The sequence below is a fragment of the Lutjanus erythropterus genome, chromosome 23 (assembly GCF_056507025.1).
Source record: "Lutjanus erythropterus isolate fLutEry1 chromosome 23, fLutEry1.hap2, whole genome shotgun sequence".
NCBI lineage: Eukaryota > Metazoa > Chordata > Actinopteri > Lutjaniformes > Lutjanidae > Lutjanus > Lutjanus erythropterus.
In genome coordinates, this window is record NC_139339.1 from 1,818,437 (window position 1) to 1,834,386 (window position 15,950).

Below are 15,950 nucleotides of genomic sequence, written 5' to 3' on the forward strand. Positions count from 1 at the left end.
AAGATGCCATTAACCCATAGCAATAAAAGTAGAAGTTGTGGCATCTGTATCTCCCCCCTGGAGGCAGTTTTCACTCTTAGGTTGTCAGTCCTGTCTCTCCAATGTTAGCACATGACACACTGGCCAAGCTAAAACATCAGAGTACATGTCAGATAAATTTTTCCTAAAGATGGTTTCTGTCATTTTTGGTAGTTTGTATCCCGCTGATGTTTGTTCAAGTGTTTATCTTTCTGATCAGTTTGGTTTTAATTTGATGATATAAAATTACTTGTTTTTTTTTTTTTTTTGCCATGATTGACAGCTGAGTTGTCCTAGTGATTGATTAGGCTGTATAGGCGGGGAACTTGAAAGTGCGGCTCCGGCGCTGATCTCTACTGCGCAGGCTCCAAATGATACCACTGGTGTAAGATTGCAGCGCATATATCTGACATATTTTAGCTCCAGAAATTTAGAAAGTATAAGGCTATACTACAACTAGCAGTTGACCCATGATAGTTTCAGCTGAAAGTGTACAAGGGGAGGTGGGTTCCATTGAAACCAGAACACTTCTGATACCAAAACCTTGACCCTTTCTTACAGATTCTGTATTCATATGCACATTCACTCACAACCAGTACGATTTTTCTCTTCCTCTGTAGACGTGACAAGTTTACTTGACATTAAACCATTTCTTATTCCTCTTTATCTTTTCTAAAGTTTAATGAGCTTAATTCTGTTTCTTTCAGTCTTTTTCATTCCATCATGTTAATTGTGTGTAAATGTGTGTGTCCATCAACATAAAGGTGGCACAGACACTTTACTGTCTTTTATTTTGGCGGTTTCCTGTGTGTGTTATGTGTGCCTTTCTCTCTCCAACATGATTAGTTGGAGGCAAAGAAAGGCCTGATCTTCATGCTGATGGCCTTCAGTGAATACCAGCTGCCCTTCCAGTTCATCCACACCACGCCGTCGTCTGTGCCGTGCTTGGCCATGTGCTTCGTGTAGGCGCCGCCTATGTAGTATCGGCCATTTGGATTGGCTGAGTGGCAGCGGTTGTACCACCAGCCGCCTCCGTCCTCCCTGGAGCACTGTTTGGAAGGATCACCTGGGGTCCTGGTTCAGGGAAACATGGATACAGAAGAGTGTTGAGATATATGAAAAACAGACAGATTTTTACAAAATGATGTACAGAAGAAAAACATATCTTGTGCTTGTTACATCTGATAGCTAAAGTTAGCAAAACACTAGCTAACTAGCTCCTTAATCAATATCAATCATCAGCTATATCTTGCTTTAACAGGTCCATCAGCAACACCATTTAACTTTCAAAAAGAAAACAAATTTTGACAGTGACTAAAATAAGTTTCTAATCTCTCCTCATTTTATTGTCTTATTTCCATTTTATTTTCTCTTTATTTTCCTTTTAACTTTAACTTTTAACTGATTACTTGCTAATAGAGTGAAACAGAATGTAAATATTGTGAGCATTAAATGCAGTACAATAAGTTGTTTCTTTCCTAGTAAAAGAATATTGTTTCAATTTGTTATGGCATGTCTGCACTGGTGGCTACTCTGTGTTTGAAGTGACTGACAACATTTAGCAACTGATTCAAGAGTATCATGGGAAATTAAGGAAAATCTGTTGTTTTCGAATAATCAATCAATCATTTTGTCTGTGAAGTATCAGCAAATTGTGAAAAATGTGGATCACAAGTTACCAGAGAAAATGGGGATGTTTTTGCAAATTTGTTTTTCCATGTTAGGAAATTCACATTACTGTCATTTCATTTTTCCAACAAATCTTCTTATAAGCTCTGTTTCTTTGCCACTCTCTGGCCCTAATAAAATATGCTGCTCCTTAAAAAATATATTGTTTGTTTCTTTTTGTTATTTTCTTTTTCTTTTGTTGTTAAGTTGGGGGGTTCAAATATACAACACCAATATCGTAAAAATGTTGATCAGAGTTTCCCAAGGTACAGAAGACTATGAGTACCGACTTGAGAAAATATTCATATTTAAGGAGCAGAAATCTGAGAATTTGGATTTTTGTTTTTCTTAAAAATTACTTATTAATCGATTACCAAAAGAGTTGCCATCAGTGAAACCGCAGCAGACTTCACATTTTGTACAGATTAAACAAACAAAATACATTGTGTGAGTTAGTGAGCCTTGGAGGTGTGTGTTTGGTCACATTTTTTGGACTGAGTGTCAAGTGGTTTTCTTCTCTTTTCGATCTTTGTCCTTTAGAGCTAAGCTAATCAGCTAGTAGCTCCAGCTTCATATTTGACAGACAGACATGAGTATTAAAGTACTTTATGAAATGCTCAACTATGTATGTGCTTTTTCAGCCAATTCTGTCATTTTAGTCAGATTACACAATCATAAAGTGAATTAGTGAACCTTAGAGATGTGTATTTTGGTATTTTTGGAAAGAGCAGCAAGCTGTTTTCCTGTGTTTTCTGTCTTTGTGTTAAAATAAGCTAACAGGCCACTGGCTCATGCTTCATATTTGATGGACATGAGTATTAGAATACATTCCAAAATTTGTAATTATTTATTCTTTTGAGCCAAACAGCAATACAAAGAACTCCATTTCAAGGGGAGGACGTGGCTTAGCTAACACATAATCCTTAAAGTCAAAATGAAATGAAAAATTAACCCTTTTCGACCACATCTCCATCCATATTGAGCTCCTATTAAAATAATTCCAAGAAATTACAATCTATTCTAAAAATCAATTTCTTTGTCATTTTATATCAAAATCCACTCATGTTTTCTCCCTGCAAAACACAACATGATGTGTGATTATGTAGGTTCGAACCAACCACTTTAATCTAATAATATCACAACATCCACCCATCGACTGAACTTTTACTTTTAGCAGCACTAAAAAAAAAAAAACTCCTGCCAACATTATGTCCCGCCTGCTTGTCCTGTTTCACTCGGAAATACATCACTATACAGAAACTAGATGCTTTCATGCTTTTGTTTTTGCACAGATTAGACAAACATGATGGCAGATTCTGTCCCTGTTGTACAGACTCAAGCTAGCAACACTGCAACATATTAAGCTATGCTAACTGCCATTGGACTCCACCCACAAACAAGATGGTAGATTTATTCATTCATTTATTTATTTTTACTGTTGTACAGAGCCAAGCTAGCTGTTAGCCCACCAGCATAACGATGCTAAGCTAAGCTAACTGTCCTCCGGCTCTATCCTCATATTTAAAGCAGATGTGAGTGTAGCATCAATCTTCTCATCTAACTCTCAGAAAAAAAATGTCCCATATTTGTCATCTCTTGAGAAATTACTGGCTCATAATTGTTACTGTTTGCAGTGTGTTTGAGTTCAGTGTGTTTGTACTTTTTCACAGTAAACACAAACAGTACAACAAACAGCCTCTGCATCGATCACTGTGAGGTTACTCAACCCCGACGCGACCCCGACTGATGAGTCACAGGTTTGTCAGACTGAACCGGGAGGCTTCAAATGATTGGACGGCAACATCAGAGCAGCATTCAGAGACCAGTCTTCACACAGAGGAAGAGCGACAGAAACAAAGATGGAAGGACTCACTTTACTCGTCTGTCTCGGGTTGATTTGTGCAGCTTCAGCTTCTGTGAGTCTCGCATCACGTCACATGACTTTTTTAACACGTTAAAACATTTTACAATGTCATACACAGGCATAAATCAGATGTTCTTTGTGGAAATTATGATGTTTATTCACAAAACTGTTCCTTTTTTGTCAGTTATTTACTTTGTTTAGTGATTTTTCATACCTTTTTTTAATGTTTTACAATTTTATATCTGCTACTTTGTGTTACTTAAATGATTTGTTTTCTGCCACGGTGTTTTATGGATAGTAGGTTTTTAAAAACATCATAAATGTACAAGTAAAAAGAATTTATGGTTCACGCTGCGGCAGAAAGTAAAGGTGAACTGCAGAGCAGCTCAGGCCGTTTGCAGCACCTACTAAGAATGGATCAAAGTGACAAAAAATAGTTTTTTCTTGGAAATTTATGACTTTAATCTGGAAAATATCAACCCTTTTTTATTAACTGATCACCCTAAAATCACTCAGTGAAAAGTATTCAAATATATGATATGTATTTATTTTTCTATGTTAATTTAACTGAATTCACACACAGTACTTTTAACACTGGGTCTTATTTTATTATAATTCATAGTTGTGTTATTGTAATTTTGGTCATTTTGACTACAGTCTGGGATCTTTGTTCCCTGGTTTAGCAACAACAGCTAATTTATAAATAGCATCTAGAGTCTATGTGAAGTAAACATACGGGAAAAAAATCATTCATAATTTAGAATTTTGAACTCACTTCACAGTCCCAAAAATGAACTAGTTCATGTTTATTTCTTCTGTTTTTTTATTTTGTTTTTTATTTATTTTATTTTTCCTCCTACCTGGAGTCCATATAATGATGTTTACTAAACGGTGCACAATATTTGTGTTTTTGTATTTAAACATTAATACTGAATGGCCAGGATTACTTATATCTTTAGTTATTGACAACAGCTTATTAAATTTGAGAACATTTAACACAGCAACCTCGAACAGCAACATACCGTTGAAATTATCAACTGGTAAGTCAAAATTCCGACTTTCCAGTTCAAACTGAACGCAGCATAATGCGTGAGAACTGCAGGGAGATGAAGAAGGAGACAAGCGGATATGATGTGGATCTATTTTTCCTTTTGTCACTGTAACACGGACTCTAGTCTGCAGTGTAGTTCACACACTTCATGCTACATGATCAACCAAAGTTTTTATATCACGTCGACATTTCTGTCCATATTCACACGCTGCTTCTCTCTCTGCTGGGATCACACTTCTGTTTTTAATCAGCTGATGATGTGAACGCGAGTGAATGTCACGCAAATTCATTGATTGTTTATTTTGTGCTATTCCTTTTATCCCAAATCAAAAATACATATTTTTCCTCTGGCCTGTAGTGCTATTTATCCATCTAGATTTTTTTGGTGTGAGTTTTGGAAATATCTGCGTTCTGTCCAATATAATGGAAGTACATGGCACTCAGCTTGTGCAAAACAAAAAGGAAGAAAAATAAACTGCAGTGTCTCTTTCCAGAAATCATGACCCGGTTACTCAAGATAATTCACAGACCTTATTGAGATCATGTAGTTTCTGCATGAAACTAGTAGCTAGTTCTTTATAGCCTTTTTTTTTTTTAAATAAAAACCCTGGGCTTTGTCTCTCAGACAACATATTTCATAGAGATTTTATCATGTATGTTTGAATGAGAAATCCTCATCAAAAAACTCCATTCTATATTTACTTTTAAATAAGAAAAAATAAGTATGGCACATTTGAAGAACAAATCTCTGAACATCGTCACTCTGTCTTTGTTCCTCTAGATTCTCGACCCCAGAGGAACTCGTCCGGTGGAGCACGGCACCAGAAGTGAAAAATGTGCCAGTCAGAAGGAGTGGCCTTTCTGCACCAGTGATGAATGGGTACAGATCGTCTCCTGATTTATGCTTCCATCCTTAGTTTTGAACATGTTAACTGATTCCTGTGTGAGATGTTGTCTCTCTCCCACTCACCGTGCCTCCACCCGTCTCTCCCATCCTCCATCAGGGTCCTAAGTGCCCGTCGGGCTGCAGGATTCAGGGTCTGATGGATAAAAACGACCACGACCTGCTGAAGAGGATCGAGAAGATCCGCAGCCTCCTGGACCAGAACAAGGCCAACTACCGCTCTACTGACCACACGACCAAACAGACCTTTGACTACCTGAAGGACAAACTCGTCACTGACTCTGGTTAGTTTCTTCCTTTTTTCAAAGGAAAAAAATTGGCATTAACTCTCTTTGACAATGATTGCTTGAATTATGTCTATACTATTGTAAAACAAGAAATTAAAACACTTTAACAGTCAGTAGCCGTCATTTTATTAAATAGAATAAAAATAAGAATCAAGTATTGTCACAATCCTGTAACATATTGAGACACGTTTTTATTACAATATTAATATATTGTTAAGGCTCATTCATTCAGTTCATTTCATTCATATCTGTGTACGTTTTCTGAAAAGAACGGACAAAACGGAGCAGTTAATCAGGCAGTCATGGGGGGCAGTGTAGCGTCGTAGCCAACAGTTCAAGTGAGAGAACCACAGGACACGATGAAGAAGTTTAAAAAATCCTAAAAGTATTAAGAATTCCACAAATACTGATCAGAGTCTAAATGTTTGTGTCAGTCAGTTTCCCCGTTTTGTCATTTTTGTCATTTAAATGCATCCCCCTTTCCTCTGCAGATAATGACAACAAGTACTTCGACTTGGCTCAGAGTCTCCGTCAGAGAATCATGGACATGAAGATCAAGATCGACAGACAGCTGAGGATCCTGGCCGCCCTGAAGGATCGAGTCAAGGACCAGGTCGTTGAGATGGAGAGGCTGGAGGTACGGAGACAAAAAATACTTGTTTACATTTATTTATACTCATCTGTACTCCTGAGCTCAGTCATATTGACCATCAAACCGAGAACGTCCCCAATTTTTACTTCAGAAATCTTAATGCAAACTGCTTAATAGATAAAAAGCACAGCGGTAAAGTTCATTAATTTTCTAGCTAGCTAGTAACAGCATGGTATGTTGGGTTATACCACACCCACAAAAAGCCGTTTCATCTGAACTTTAATTTTGTCCACTGTATGTTGCAGTCTGATGTTAAAGAGGAATCATATTTCCGACTCTTTTTCTCCTCCGTCAGGTGGATATTGACATTAAGCTCCGTGCCTGCAAAGGATCCTGCCAAAGCTACACCGAGTATAACGTGGACAAGGACAGCTACGTGGCACTGAGCAAACAGGTAAGGACCGAACCCCACACCCACGAACCATTCAAGGAACATGACCTCCAATTTTTGTCCCGTAAGAATGAGAGTGCTGATTTGCAAAGAACAAAAAACTTGCATCTGCTGCAACTTCTGTAAAGTTTAATTGCACAACAACACTGATCTAATAAGTGAAAAAATGTAATTGTCTTATTTTGCATTTCCACTGAAAGTATCAGAGTTATGACAGGTTAACACAAAAACTGAGTCTCAAGCATTTGGGAATTGAAAAATTAAAAATCCTTTATTGTGATGGATAAATCATAGAACATGCCAATATATTTTGACCTCTAGAAATCTTTATCACATGTAACTCATTCCACTCTCAAGACACTTTGTCTTTCTGTCCGTTTCCTCCCAGATTGACCAACTGGACTCCCACTCAGCTCAGAGCATTGAGTCTGTGGGGACGCTGTACGTGATGAAGAGCAGGCGGCTGCAGGACTCCACCGTGGACAGTGTCTACAAGTCCGGGGACACACCAGGATTGGCAGCACAGCAGACAGAAGACGTATTCTCAGAGGTGAGGGACACATTATGATGGTTTGTCAGCTCTTGATATAATCCTACAGCTGGGAATGATGTCACACTAGAGTCGGCAACGTTGGAATACTGCACAAGATGGAATATACAATTTGTGCTTGATAATCATGCATTACATGGTATTTGGCATATAGGAACACCAGTACAAAGCGTACAGCCGATTTAATGGCTTACACTGCTGTCGGTCATATATATTATAACGCTAGACTGGATACCTAGATAGTGACATCACAGATTTTTAAATTGTTTTTTTCAGCTTAAGGAAAGTTTTATAAACATAAAAACTCCATGAGGATCAAAAATTCATAATGGAAAGAATCATAATCACTGCAATACCTCAAGTGGCCACTAAAATAAAAAATGGTGGCAAAGCTGAGCAGCAATGGCCAATCTAGTTCCAGTGTAGCTGGTGGGTGATTTACTGCAACTTAGTCGTTGCTTTGTTTTGGCACGTCCCACTGGGCTGATCACAATCTTTCTCATGTTGCAACTGAACAGTCACTAAATATGTTCCAAAGAGATGAGAATATTGATCCATACTTAATCAATATTGTCAGTTTTGACAAGTTTTACATGGACTCCCTGAGAATAAATTTGAAATGACCTGGAAATCACTTCTTTTTCTTGCCAAAATTCACACAGAAGCACAGACACTGCAGTTTCCAGAACCATGCACGCTCACACTAAAGTTCATCTTTCTTTCCCAGGTGAATACGGTCCGTTTGACCCTAGAGACGGAAGGCTCCAGCACATCCCCAGCAACCGTCTCCAAGGACCCAGGTACTTCCCTCTCTCCATCTACATCCTCATCCTCATCCTCATCATCATCCCCATCCACTTCCTCTTTCCCTTCCTCTTCCTCCACCTCCTCCTCCTCCTCCTCCTCCACGTCATCAAGTTCCATCACTGAGCTCGGAGGCCACACCGATTTGTTTGGTGGCCCGGGCTTCGACGGCTTCAGCCAGTCTGGCACAGGCCATGTGTCCACCCAGCACATCGCCTGCACCAAGACCATCAGGAGGACCGTCGTCCACACAAAGGACGGGCCTGTGGAAAGGGTGGAGGAAGTGATGGGAGGAGGCCCCGAGTGCCAGTCCATGACAAACCTCAATGGAGGAGGAGGAGGGATGAGCTCCATCTTCCCCTCCCTCACTCAGGCATCCTCCTCCTCCTCCTCCTCTTCTACAACCAGGACCGTCCACCACACCGGTAGCACCAAGGGAAGCCTCTTCGGAAATACCAAGAGTGGGTTGGGGGATCCATTTGAGCATGACTTCGGTGGATTCCTGACGGACGCAGCAGATGTTGACGTTCCTGATTTCCACGCACGGAGTCTGAAGAATACCCGCGTTGAGCGGCAGGCTGATTATGTAGGAAAAGGTACCGAAACATCCGACCAGGAGTAAAAATCTGCAAGAGCCAGTGGGGCAGATTCAGCTAGACAGCATGCTTTAGCATCGGTTAGCTTGCTATCTAGCCTTATGTACCAAAAATATGAAGTGAACACAGTCATTTTTATTGTTTATTGCAAGAGCTTAAATACTTTTGCATTCAGTGTGGTGTATTAGATTGTTATTGAGGAATATTTGGGTAATTATGTAAACCATGAAACCGGAGACTGAAGACTATGATGCACTTTTAAGGCTTCATGTAAATGTAAATTGAGAGAAGTGTTAGCCATTCGACAGTGAAAGTTTCATTTTAAGCTAAGCATGTAAGCTATTAGAGTTTAAGATATTTAGTTTATTGGAATAAGTCTTTAAAAAAAGCTTGTTGCTTGTATGAAGATGCACAAACTTTACTCTTCCTGATGTTAAATCCTCCATATTCCCTGAAATTTCCCAGAGAACATGAGCTCAGTGGTGGCTCCAGGCCTCGGCTCCAGGACTTGGCTCCAGGCCTTGGCTCCAGGCCTCGTGTTTTTGTGCCAGTTCTCCAAATACAAATTGACAAAAATGGGATGTAGCGGAGGGCAAATTGGGGAACGTGACTGTTAGCACTTTTATCACTGCAGCACATTTCAGTTAGCTGAGCCAAAGCAGATCCACGCTAACTCGCGGTCTGCGGTGTGCCCCTCTCTGTTCGCAGATTGTGTCGCAGCCCACCAGAACCACCTGACAGGGGAAACGAACGGCCTATTTAAGATCAGACCCACGGACTCCACACAGGAAGTGGAGGTTTACTGCCAGCAGGAGGGGCTAATGGGTGGGTGGTTGTTAGTCCAGCAAAGAGAGAGTGGCGAGCTCAGCTTCAATCGTACCTGGGCCGAATATCGCAACGGGTTCGGTTCGGTCGACGCAAAGGGCAAGGGGGAGTTTTGGCTAGGCAACCAGAACCTCCACCTGCTGACCAATCAGGGTGAGACCATGCTAAAGGTGGAGCTGGAGGATTGGGACGGGGGTGTAGCCAGTGCTGAGTACACAATCAGGGTGGGCTCGGAGGAGGAGGGGTACCCACTGCACGTGTCGGGGTACACAGGGGATGCCGGGGACGCTCTGGTGAGGCCTAATTTTGACATGGCGTCTTACCTGTCCCACAACGGGATGAAATTCAGCACCTTCGACAAAGACAATGATAAGTGGGAGGAGAATTGCGCAGAGATGTACGGGGGCGGGTGGTGGTACAACAACTGCCAGTCAGCGAACTTGAATGGGATTTATTATAAAGGCACGTACGACCCGGAGCAGAACACGCCGTATGAGATCGAGAATGGAGTCGTGTGGGTGACGTATAAAAGCGCAAATTACAGCCTGAAAACCGTTCGTATGTTCATTCGAGCTGCTGCTTTTTAATACGAATATTGATCAAATAACACAAAATAAAGTCACTTAAGTATTTAAAGCCCAAGAAAATTAGTTCAAAACAAGAACTGGCACAAAAATAGAGGTCTGAGACCTTTCAAATGTTGACCTGTTCATCAATCTTTCTGAGATTTCTAAATCATGTCAAACAGAGTCTCTGTGTCGCCCCGAATGTTTGTGTTGATTCTTCTTCTCTTGTGTAAATGTCATTGACCTGTTTGGTAGATTATCTGACCCGTGTTCTCAGAACGACCTGATGTTCTCCCTGTTGCTCAACTCTGTACGGACCAAAGACTGAACTCTGCTCGATCAATAAAGATACGATGTTCACTTCAGCTGCTGTGGGTTGTTGTGTCATTTTAGTCTAGAAAAACAAATTGCACTCAAAGGTTGTGTAATTTTCATTTACTTTTTTGTACTTAAAGGACTTTTTTTTGCAATGAAAAAAGAATGACACATATTGTTAGATATATATACAGTGGTGGACAGTAGTGAAGTACATTTACTTGAGTACTGTACTTAAGTACATTTTTTGTGTATCTGTACTTTACTTGAGTATTTGTTTTTTTGGAAACTTATTACTTTCACTCCACTACATTTCAAAGACAAATATTATACTTTTGACTCCACTACATTTCTAGGAAGGTTGTTGTTACTTTTCGACTAAGCCTTGAAGTCAGCTGTTGCTGTTTTTTTCTTTTCTAAAATGCAACTGGTCACATGCTGTGTTCCTCACAAAAGAAAACCAATCACAGTAGCTCCTCTCAAATGGGATTGATGTAAAAGTGGAAATACATCATCCAAGGTGCTCTCTGTAACAAGAACAAGCAAGCTCTCCCTCTTTCATTCAAACAAAAAGCAGTAATGGTGATGGCAGGAGAAAGACTAAATTAAATGTCAAGATGTTATTATAATTATTCATTAAAGTTGGATTGTTTTATTGGGGTGGAAAATACAGCATAATTCATGTATATATACTGCCTCTGAAGACAGAAAGACATCTCAGTTATTTAACAGACTTGGAGAACTCCTTACAGTCGGCTTCAATCTAATGTTATGATGTGATTTTAATACAGTTACATCAGAAATTGACAATAGCTGTCCGTTTTGTTTTTGATTGTATTTCTATGTTGAAGTTTTTATAGGTGTTTCTATAGGCTTTGTGTAGCAGAGTGGTTCTACAAGCAAGTCAGTGCATCATTAGATGGTTTCAGAGAGTTACAAGCTTCTGTAAATGCATCATGAAAACAATACAGAATGTATTGATATTAGAAAACGTACTTTGTAATTTGTACTTTTACTTTTTAGAATACTTAAGTATTTTTAAAAACATGTACTTTTGAATACTTAAGTATTTTTAAAAGCAAGAACTCTAGTACTTTAACTCAAGTAAAATTTTGATTGACCATCTTTCACTTGTAGTTGAGTAATATTTGACCAGGAGTATCTATACTTTGACTCAAGTACTGGGGTTGAGTACTTTGTCCACCACTGTATATATACAATATTTGTTATTAGTTATTAATTATTGTGAATTATCGTAAGACCTGTTCCAACAAAATTTGTCTTTGCCTTTATCAGTGTACAATATTTATTTTTTAAAAAGTATTCAAAAAGTGTTAATTAATGTGACTTATTGACACTGATTAACAGAAACAAAATATCAAAGAAGAAAAGTATCGAAACGTTTGTTACAAAATAATAAACCATTGAAATTAATCTATAGAAGCACTTTTATTTAATGCATAGTGTCTATAAAAAGTATTTAAAAGTGTTTGACAGTACACATGACAAGAATACTTAATATAACCTGTTTGGACACTGATTAACAAAAAATGTTGACAAATGATACGTTCTGAGCTGGGCCTGGACCCCGGATGCAGAGACTGAGACAGTAAGTGTTCAAAAAGGTTTATTCTCCCACACACGGGACAAAAAGACAACAAAAAGCGAGGGCAGGTGCAGGCAGCAGTCGGCTGGCTGGTGAAGCGGGAACAGGCTGAGCAGGAGACAGCCCTGGAGCACGAGGGCTGCATAAACAACTGGACGGCACACAGGTGCTGCACAAAAACACAGAAGAATTAGCGTCTCAAAAAAAAAACACTAGAAAACCACAGGAGCGCAAGAAAAAAGCTGTGCTGCTTTACCAACAGGAACGGTATAATCTGGTGCAGGAGTGGCGTCTTGACCAGGCTTATATTGCAGGTGAATGAGTAGATGAGCGCCAGGTGTGTGTAGTTGAGATGAGCCAGCCAATCACTGCCGCCGCTGCACACACACACTGCCCTGGAGAGAAAAAGGAGGGGGAAGGGGAGACAGGGAAAAAACACAAAGCAAGTCAAAACAAACCAAAAATCCTACAACCATGACAACAAATTTGTCTTTGAATATAGAAGCAATTCTGTTCATTGTAGTAGAAAAGTTAGACCTGTTTCTTCACATTTGTTTTTGACTATAGATGGAATTATTGCATATAAAAAGTGAAAACATAGACTAATAAGAATAATGAATGTTTTTTTTTTTTTAACAGGAAAAATAGCTCTACAAAGTGGTATAAATTCAAATAGATGACTTGTGTCATCTGATCATGTAAAAACATGAGTATCTATGTTTTATGTTTAGCTTTTATTTTCTAACCTGAGTATAAAAAGTAGGAATACATTTATACACTACATATACACGTACATTCTACACACATTTTCTTTCAAATACATTTTAATGTCAAAATGGTCAATTTTAATTGCAAAATATGCAGCAAATTACGTCTGCAGATGTTTAAAAACAAAGTGTAGGTTGATTTTAGACATTGTTGGACAGAAATGAGGACAGTTTCAGTACACTTTATATTTACTTTTACACAGTTTAATGTTTCGCCTGAAAAACAAGTGACTGGAATCTTATAATCAAAAGCAAATTACAGTAATATGACAAGGATTTGACATAATGCAGTGTTTATGTTCTCATGTTTTAGGATGTGTGAAAATGAAACTGCTTCATGTTTGTAATGATGATTTGTCTGGTTCAGTGTTTTCATTTATAATGTCATATTTATCATTCATAGATGAACTATAAAAAAATATCATAGTTTACATGTATTTTTAGACTTCAATACAAAAAAAAATCTTTACCATGTTGCCTTTAAATATCCAGTGCAAACAGGAGTCTACATATGCATTTTTAGTTTACATTGTGCTACTGTGCATATCTGTGATTTGTCCTATTTATCTTTAATTTGTCTTCTTGGACTTTAAATAAAGGTAAAATGATCTTTTCACTGAGGTAAAATGACATTGGCCTGTGAGAAAAGTGTTGTAAAATCATGACAACAAGAAAGATTCAGCTAATTTAATGAGAACAAATCATAAAAAAAAGCAGTTGAAGCTTAAGCCTTTTATTGTCCACTAAAACTGAATAATAAAAAACATTCATATGAGTCTAATCCTGTCCAAACCAGTGAATACACCGAATACGCTGCTGCAATACAACCGGTTGTGCAACATCATGTTTGAGTAATCCTGTTTTTCTTTTTCTTTCTTTCTTTGTCTGCAGTGTGTGTGAGGCTGATGCAGCAGAATCAAGATGGCCGACAGCCCCCGGTTCACGTCCAGACGTCCAGGAGGCAACGCTGTCGAGCGAAATCAGACTTCGCTCTGTGTTCAGATGATGACTGGGTGAGAAACACATGCATATAACTTTTTTTTTTTGCTACAATATATATATAATATAATTTTAGTCAGAAGGTCTGGATCAAATGAAGGTAGGTGTGATAGTGCCCTAAAAGAAAAAGTGTTTTCTGTCTTATTTACTTTTCTACAGCTTGGACCAACTTATCATGCCTGGCAGTTCATAGTTAAATGTTGCTGCAGTGTATTGGAAGTGGATATTGGCGTCACACACTCTCAGACATATTTGTAAACCCTCATGTTCTCCAAAGGTTTCTAAATGCCCCTCTGGCTGCAGACTCCAGGGTTTGATCTCACAGATGGAGAGCAAGGTGGAGGGAAAAATGAGAAAGGTTTGCCAGAATGCAAAGGAGGTTGAGGACTGGTCTGAGAAGTCCATGACTTTGATGACACACATCTACAACAAGAACCGGAGAGTCATCGTCAACAGATACAGTAAGATCCACTGGTATTCTGGACAGAATATACGTAATGATTAAAGTAACGCAGACTGATTAATACAGTGTTTGTCTCCAGTGTCAGAGCTGAAGTTTGTGGAACAGGCTGAAGGACTGGCCAGGAACCTCATGTCACTACGGAATCGATCGTCCAGGCTGTCGCAGAAACTCGATGAGCTGCGTCACAGCGCCCAGAAACAAATCGAGGACTTGTATCGAACAGAGGTGAGGTGTGATGTGAGAGTGTTTACAACTTCAAAAGAATACTTCTTTCAGACTCGACAGTACATCAATGTTCTTAGATGATATTAGCCTTAAAGTTGCACTAATCGTACCCTTTTAACAATGGATCAAACCGCTACTTGTGATGTGTCTATGTTTCCATCCAAATGTATCACAAATTTTAACCAAATTTCTTAAAAGAAAACTGTGAATGAATGCTTGTTTCCATCAACTACCATTATGCGATTATTATGAGTTGGTTGATGAAGATGTTAGCAGCTGGTGGCGCCAAGTGTCCAGTCAGAAAACTGTTATACCATTGCAGGAGAAGAGGGCTCAACAAGATGAAGAAATTAAAAGAACGCCAGCTGAAACTAAAATATTGAAAACCAATGCAGAACAGGAAGATCTGTGTGCAGCGATCATGGATGTATTAGTACAGACTCGGACCGTAAACAGCTGATCAGTCATTCAAGTTAAATGTTCGCTACACCAAACTTATTCAGAAATATTCAATATTCAAAAAAGTCAAAAACCACCTCAAGTGAGCATAAACACTTTTTGTAAACTTTTTTTTTCTGATCTTGTCATTTCATCAACCTTTTCTATTCCATAACTTCAAAATTCACTTAACAATTCACTGATGGAAACAGGAATATTGCCTGATTAATGTTGTGTTTACTGCTTGTTGCTGACGTCTTCCTTATGTCACCAGGTGGACATTGACATGAAGCTGCGAGCCTGCTCTGGCTCCTGTCGGTCGGTGCTGCCCTTCAGCGTCAATCATCCCAGCTATCAGACGCTTCAAACTGACATGGACCAGATGGACAGGACTGTCATCCAGAGAAGGAAGGCGGCTGCTCCTCCTAAAGACATCCCACACATCAAACTGCAGCCTATAGATGTAGGCCCGTACCCGTCCGGAGAGTACAAGACCATCCCGAAGGTCAAGAGGGAACTGTTGACGGAGTATGAGGACATCGGACAGAACCAGGTAGTTCTGGAGGAGCTGCTGGAGGTGTCTCAAGATGTGGACGCTCTCAGTCCTCCAGAGCTGCAATGAAAGGGTTTCACTGAGGATGATTTGACAGTTTGTGTAACTTGTACTGGAAGGGTTTATACAAATAAACATAAACTCCATGCTGTCGGACTTCCTGTTGCATGTTTAAAATGTTCAGTCGGGGCTAATGAGCACATCTGTGGCTGATGTAGTTACATGGTTTAATGCAACAGTTGAGAACATTCAACCTTTACAGCAACATAAACATTTCTAAATCAATTTAAATGAAAACTAAAGCAAATTACTGCATGAATCACAATTTATGACGGCATAACCAAGCAGCAACATCTGGGGCTGAAAAATAAAGCAATTGTGGAAGTGTCAAAAACTGCAGTTCCACAA

General features: G+C 39.2%; 2 protein-coding genes across 2 annotated transcripts; both read left to right on the plus strand.

Moving 5' to 3' along the window:
• The first annotated feature begins 5,354 nt into the window (after positions 1-5,354).
• On the plus strand, positions 5,355-10,541 carry LOC146305210 (fibrinogen alpha chain-like). Its single transcript, XM_084711556.1, has 7 exons — positions 5,355-5,481; positions 5,606-5,789; positions 6,284-6,429; positions 6,740-6,838; positions 7,224-7,385; positions 8,113-8,785; positions 9,494-10,541. The coding sequence occupies exons 2-7, from the start codon at positions 5,645-5,647 to the stop codon at positions 10,195-10,197; spliced, it is 1,929 nt and encodes a 642-aa protein (XP_084567682.1). The 5' UTR covers positions 5,355-5,481; positions 5,606-5,644; the 3' UTR covers positions 10,198-10,541.
• Positions 10,542-13,634: 3,093 nt separating this feature from the next.
• Positions 13,635-15,637, plus strand: LOC146305211 (fibrinogen alpha chain-like). The gene is made up of 4 exons (XM_084711558.1): positions 13,635-13,877; positions 14,141-14,324; positions 14,406-14,551; positions 15,264-15,637. Exons 1-4 carry the CDS (start codon positions 13,770-13,772, stop codon positions 15,609-15,611), a joined length of 786 nt encoding a protein of 261 aa, XP_084567684.1. The 5' UTR covers positions 13,635-13,769; the 3' UTR covers positions 15,612-15,637.
• Positions 15,638-15,950: the final 313 nt, after the last annotated feature.

Excerpts from the sequence above, each read along its gene's own strand:
- LOC146305210 (XM_084711556.1), top strand. The coding sequence starts at position 5,645 with ATGGATAAAAACGACCACGACCTGCTGAAGAGGATCGAGAAGATCCGC. Across the intron at positions 6,839-7,223 it reads ACGTGGCACTGAGCAAACAG|ATTGACCAACTGGACTCCCA; the intron begins GTAAGGACCGAA and ends GTTTCCTCCCAG. Across the intron at positions 7,386-8,112 it reads CAGAAGACGTATTCTCAGAG|GTGAATACGGTCCGTTTGAC; the intron begins GTGAGGGACACA and ends TTTCTTTCCCAG.
- LOC146305211 (XM_084711558.1), top strand. The coding sequence starts at position 13,770 with ATGCAGCAGAATCAAGATGGCCGACAGCCCCCGGTTCACGTCCAGACG. Across the intron at positions 13,878-14,140 it reads TGTGTTCAGATGATGACTGG|GTTTCTAAATGCCCCTCTGG; the intron begins GTGAGAAACACA and ends TGTTCTCCAAAG. Across the intron at positions 14,325-14,405 it reads AGTCATCGTCAACAGATACA|TGTCAGAGCTGAAGTTTGTG; the intron begins GTAAGATCCACT and ends GTTTGTCTCCAG.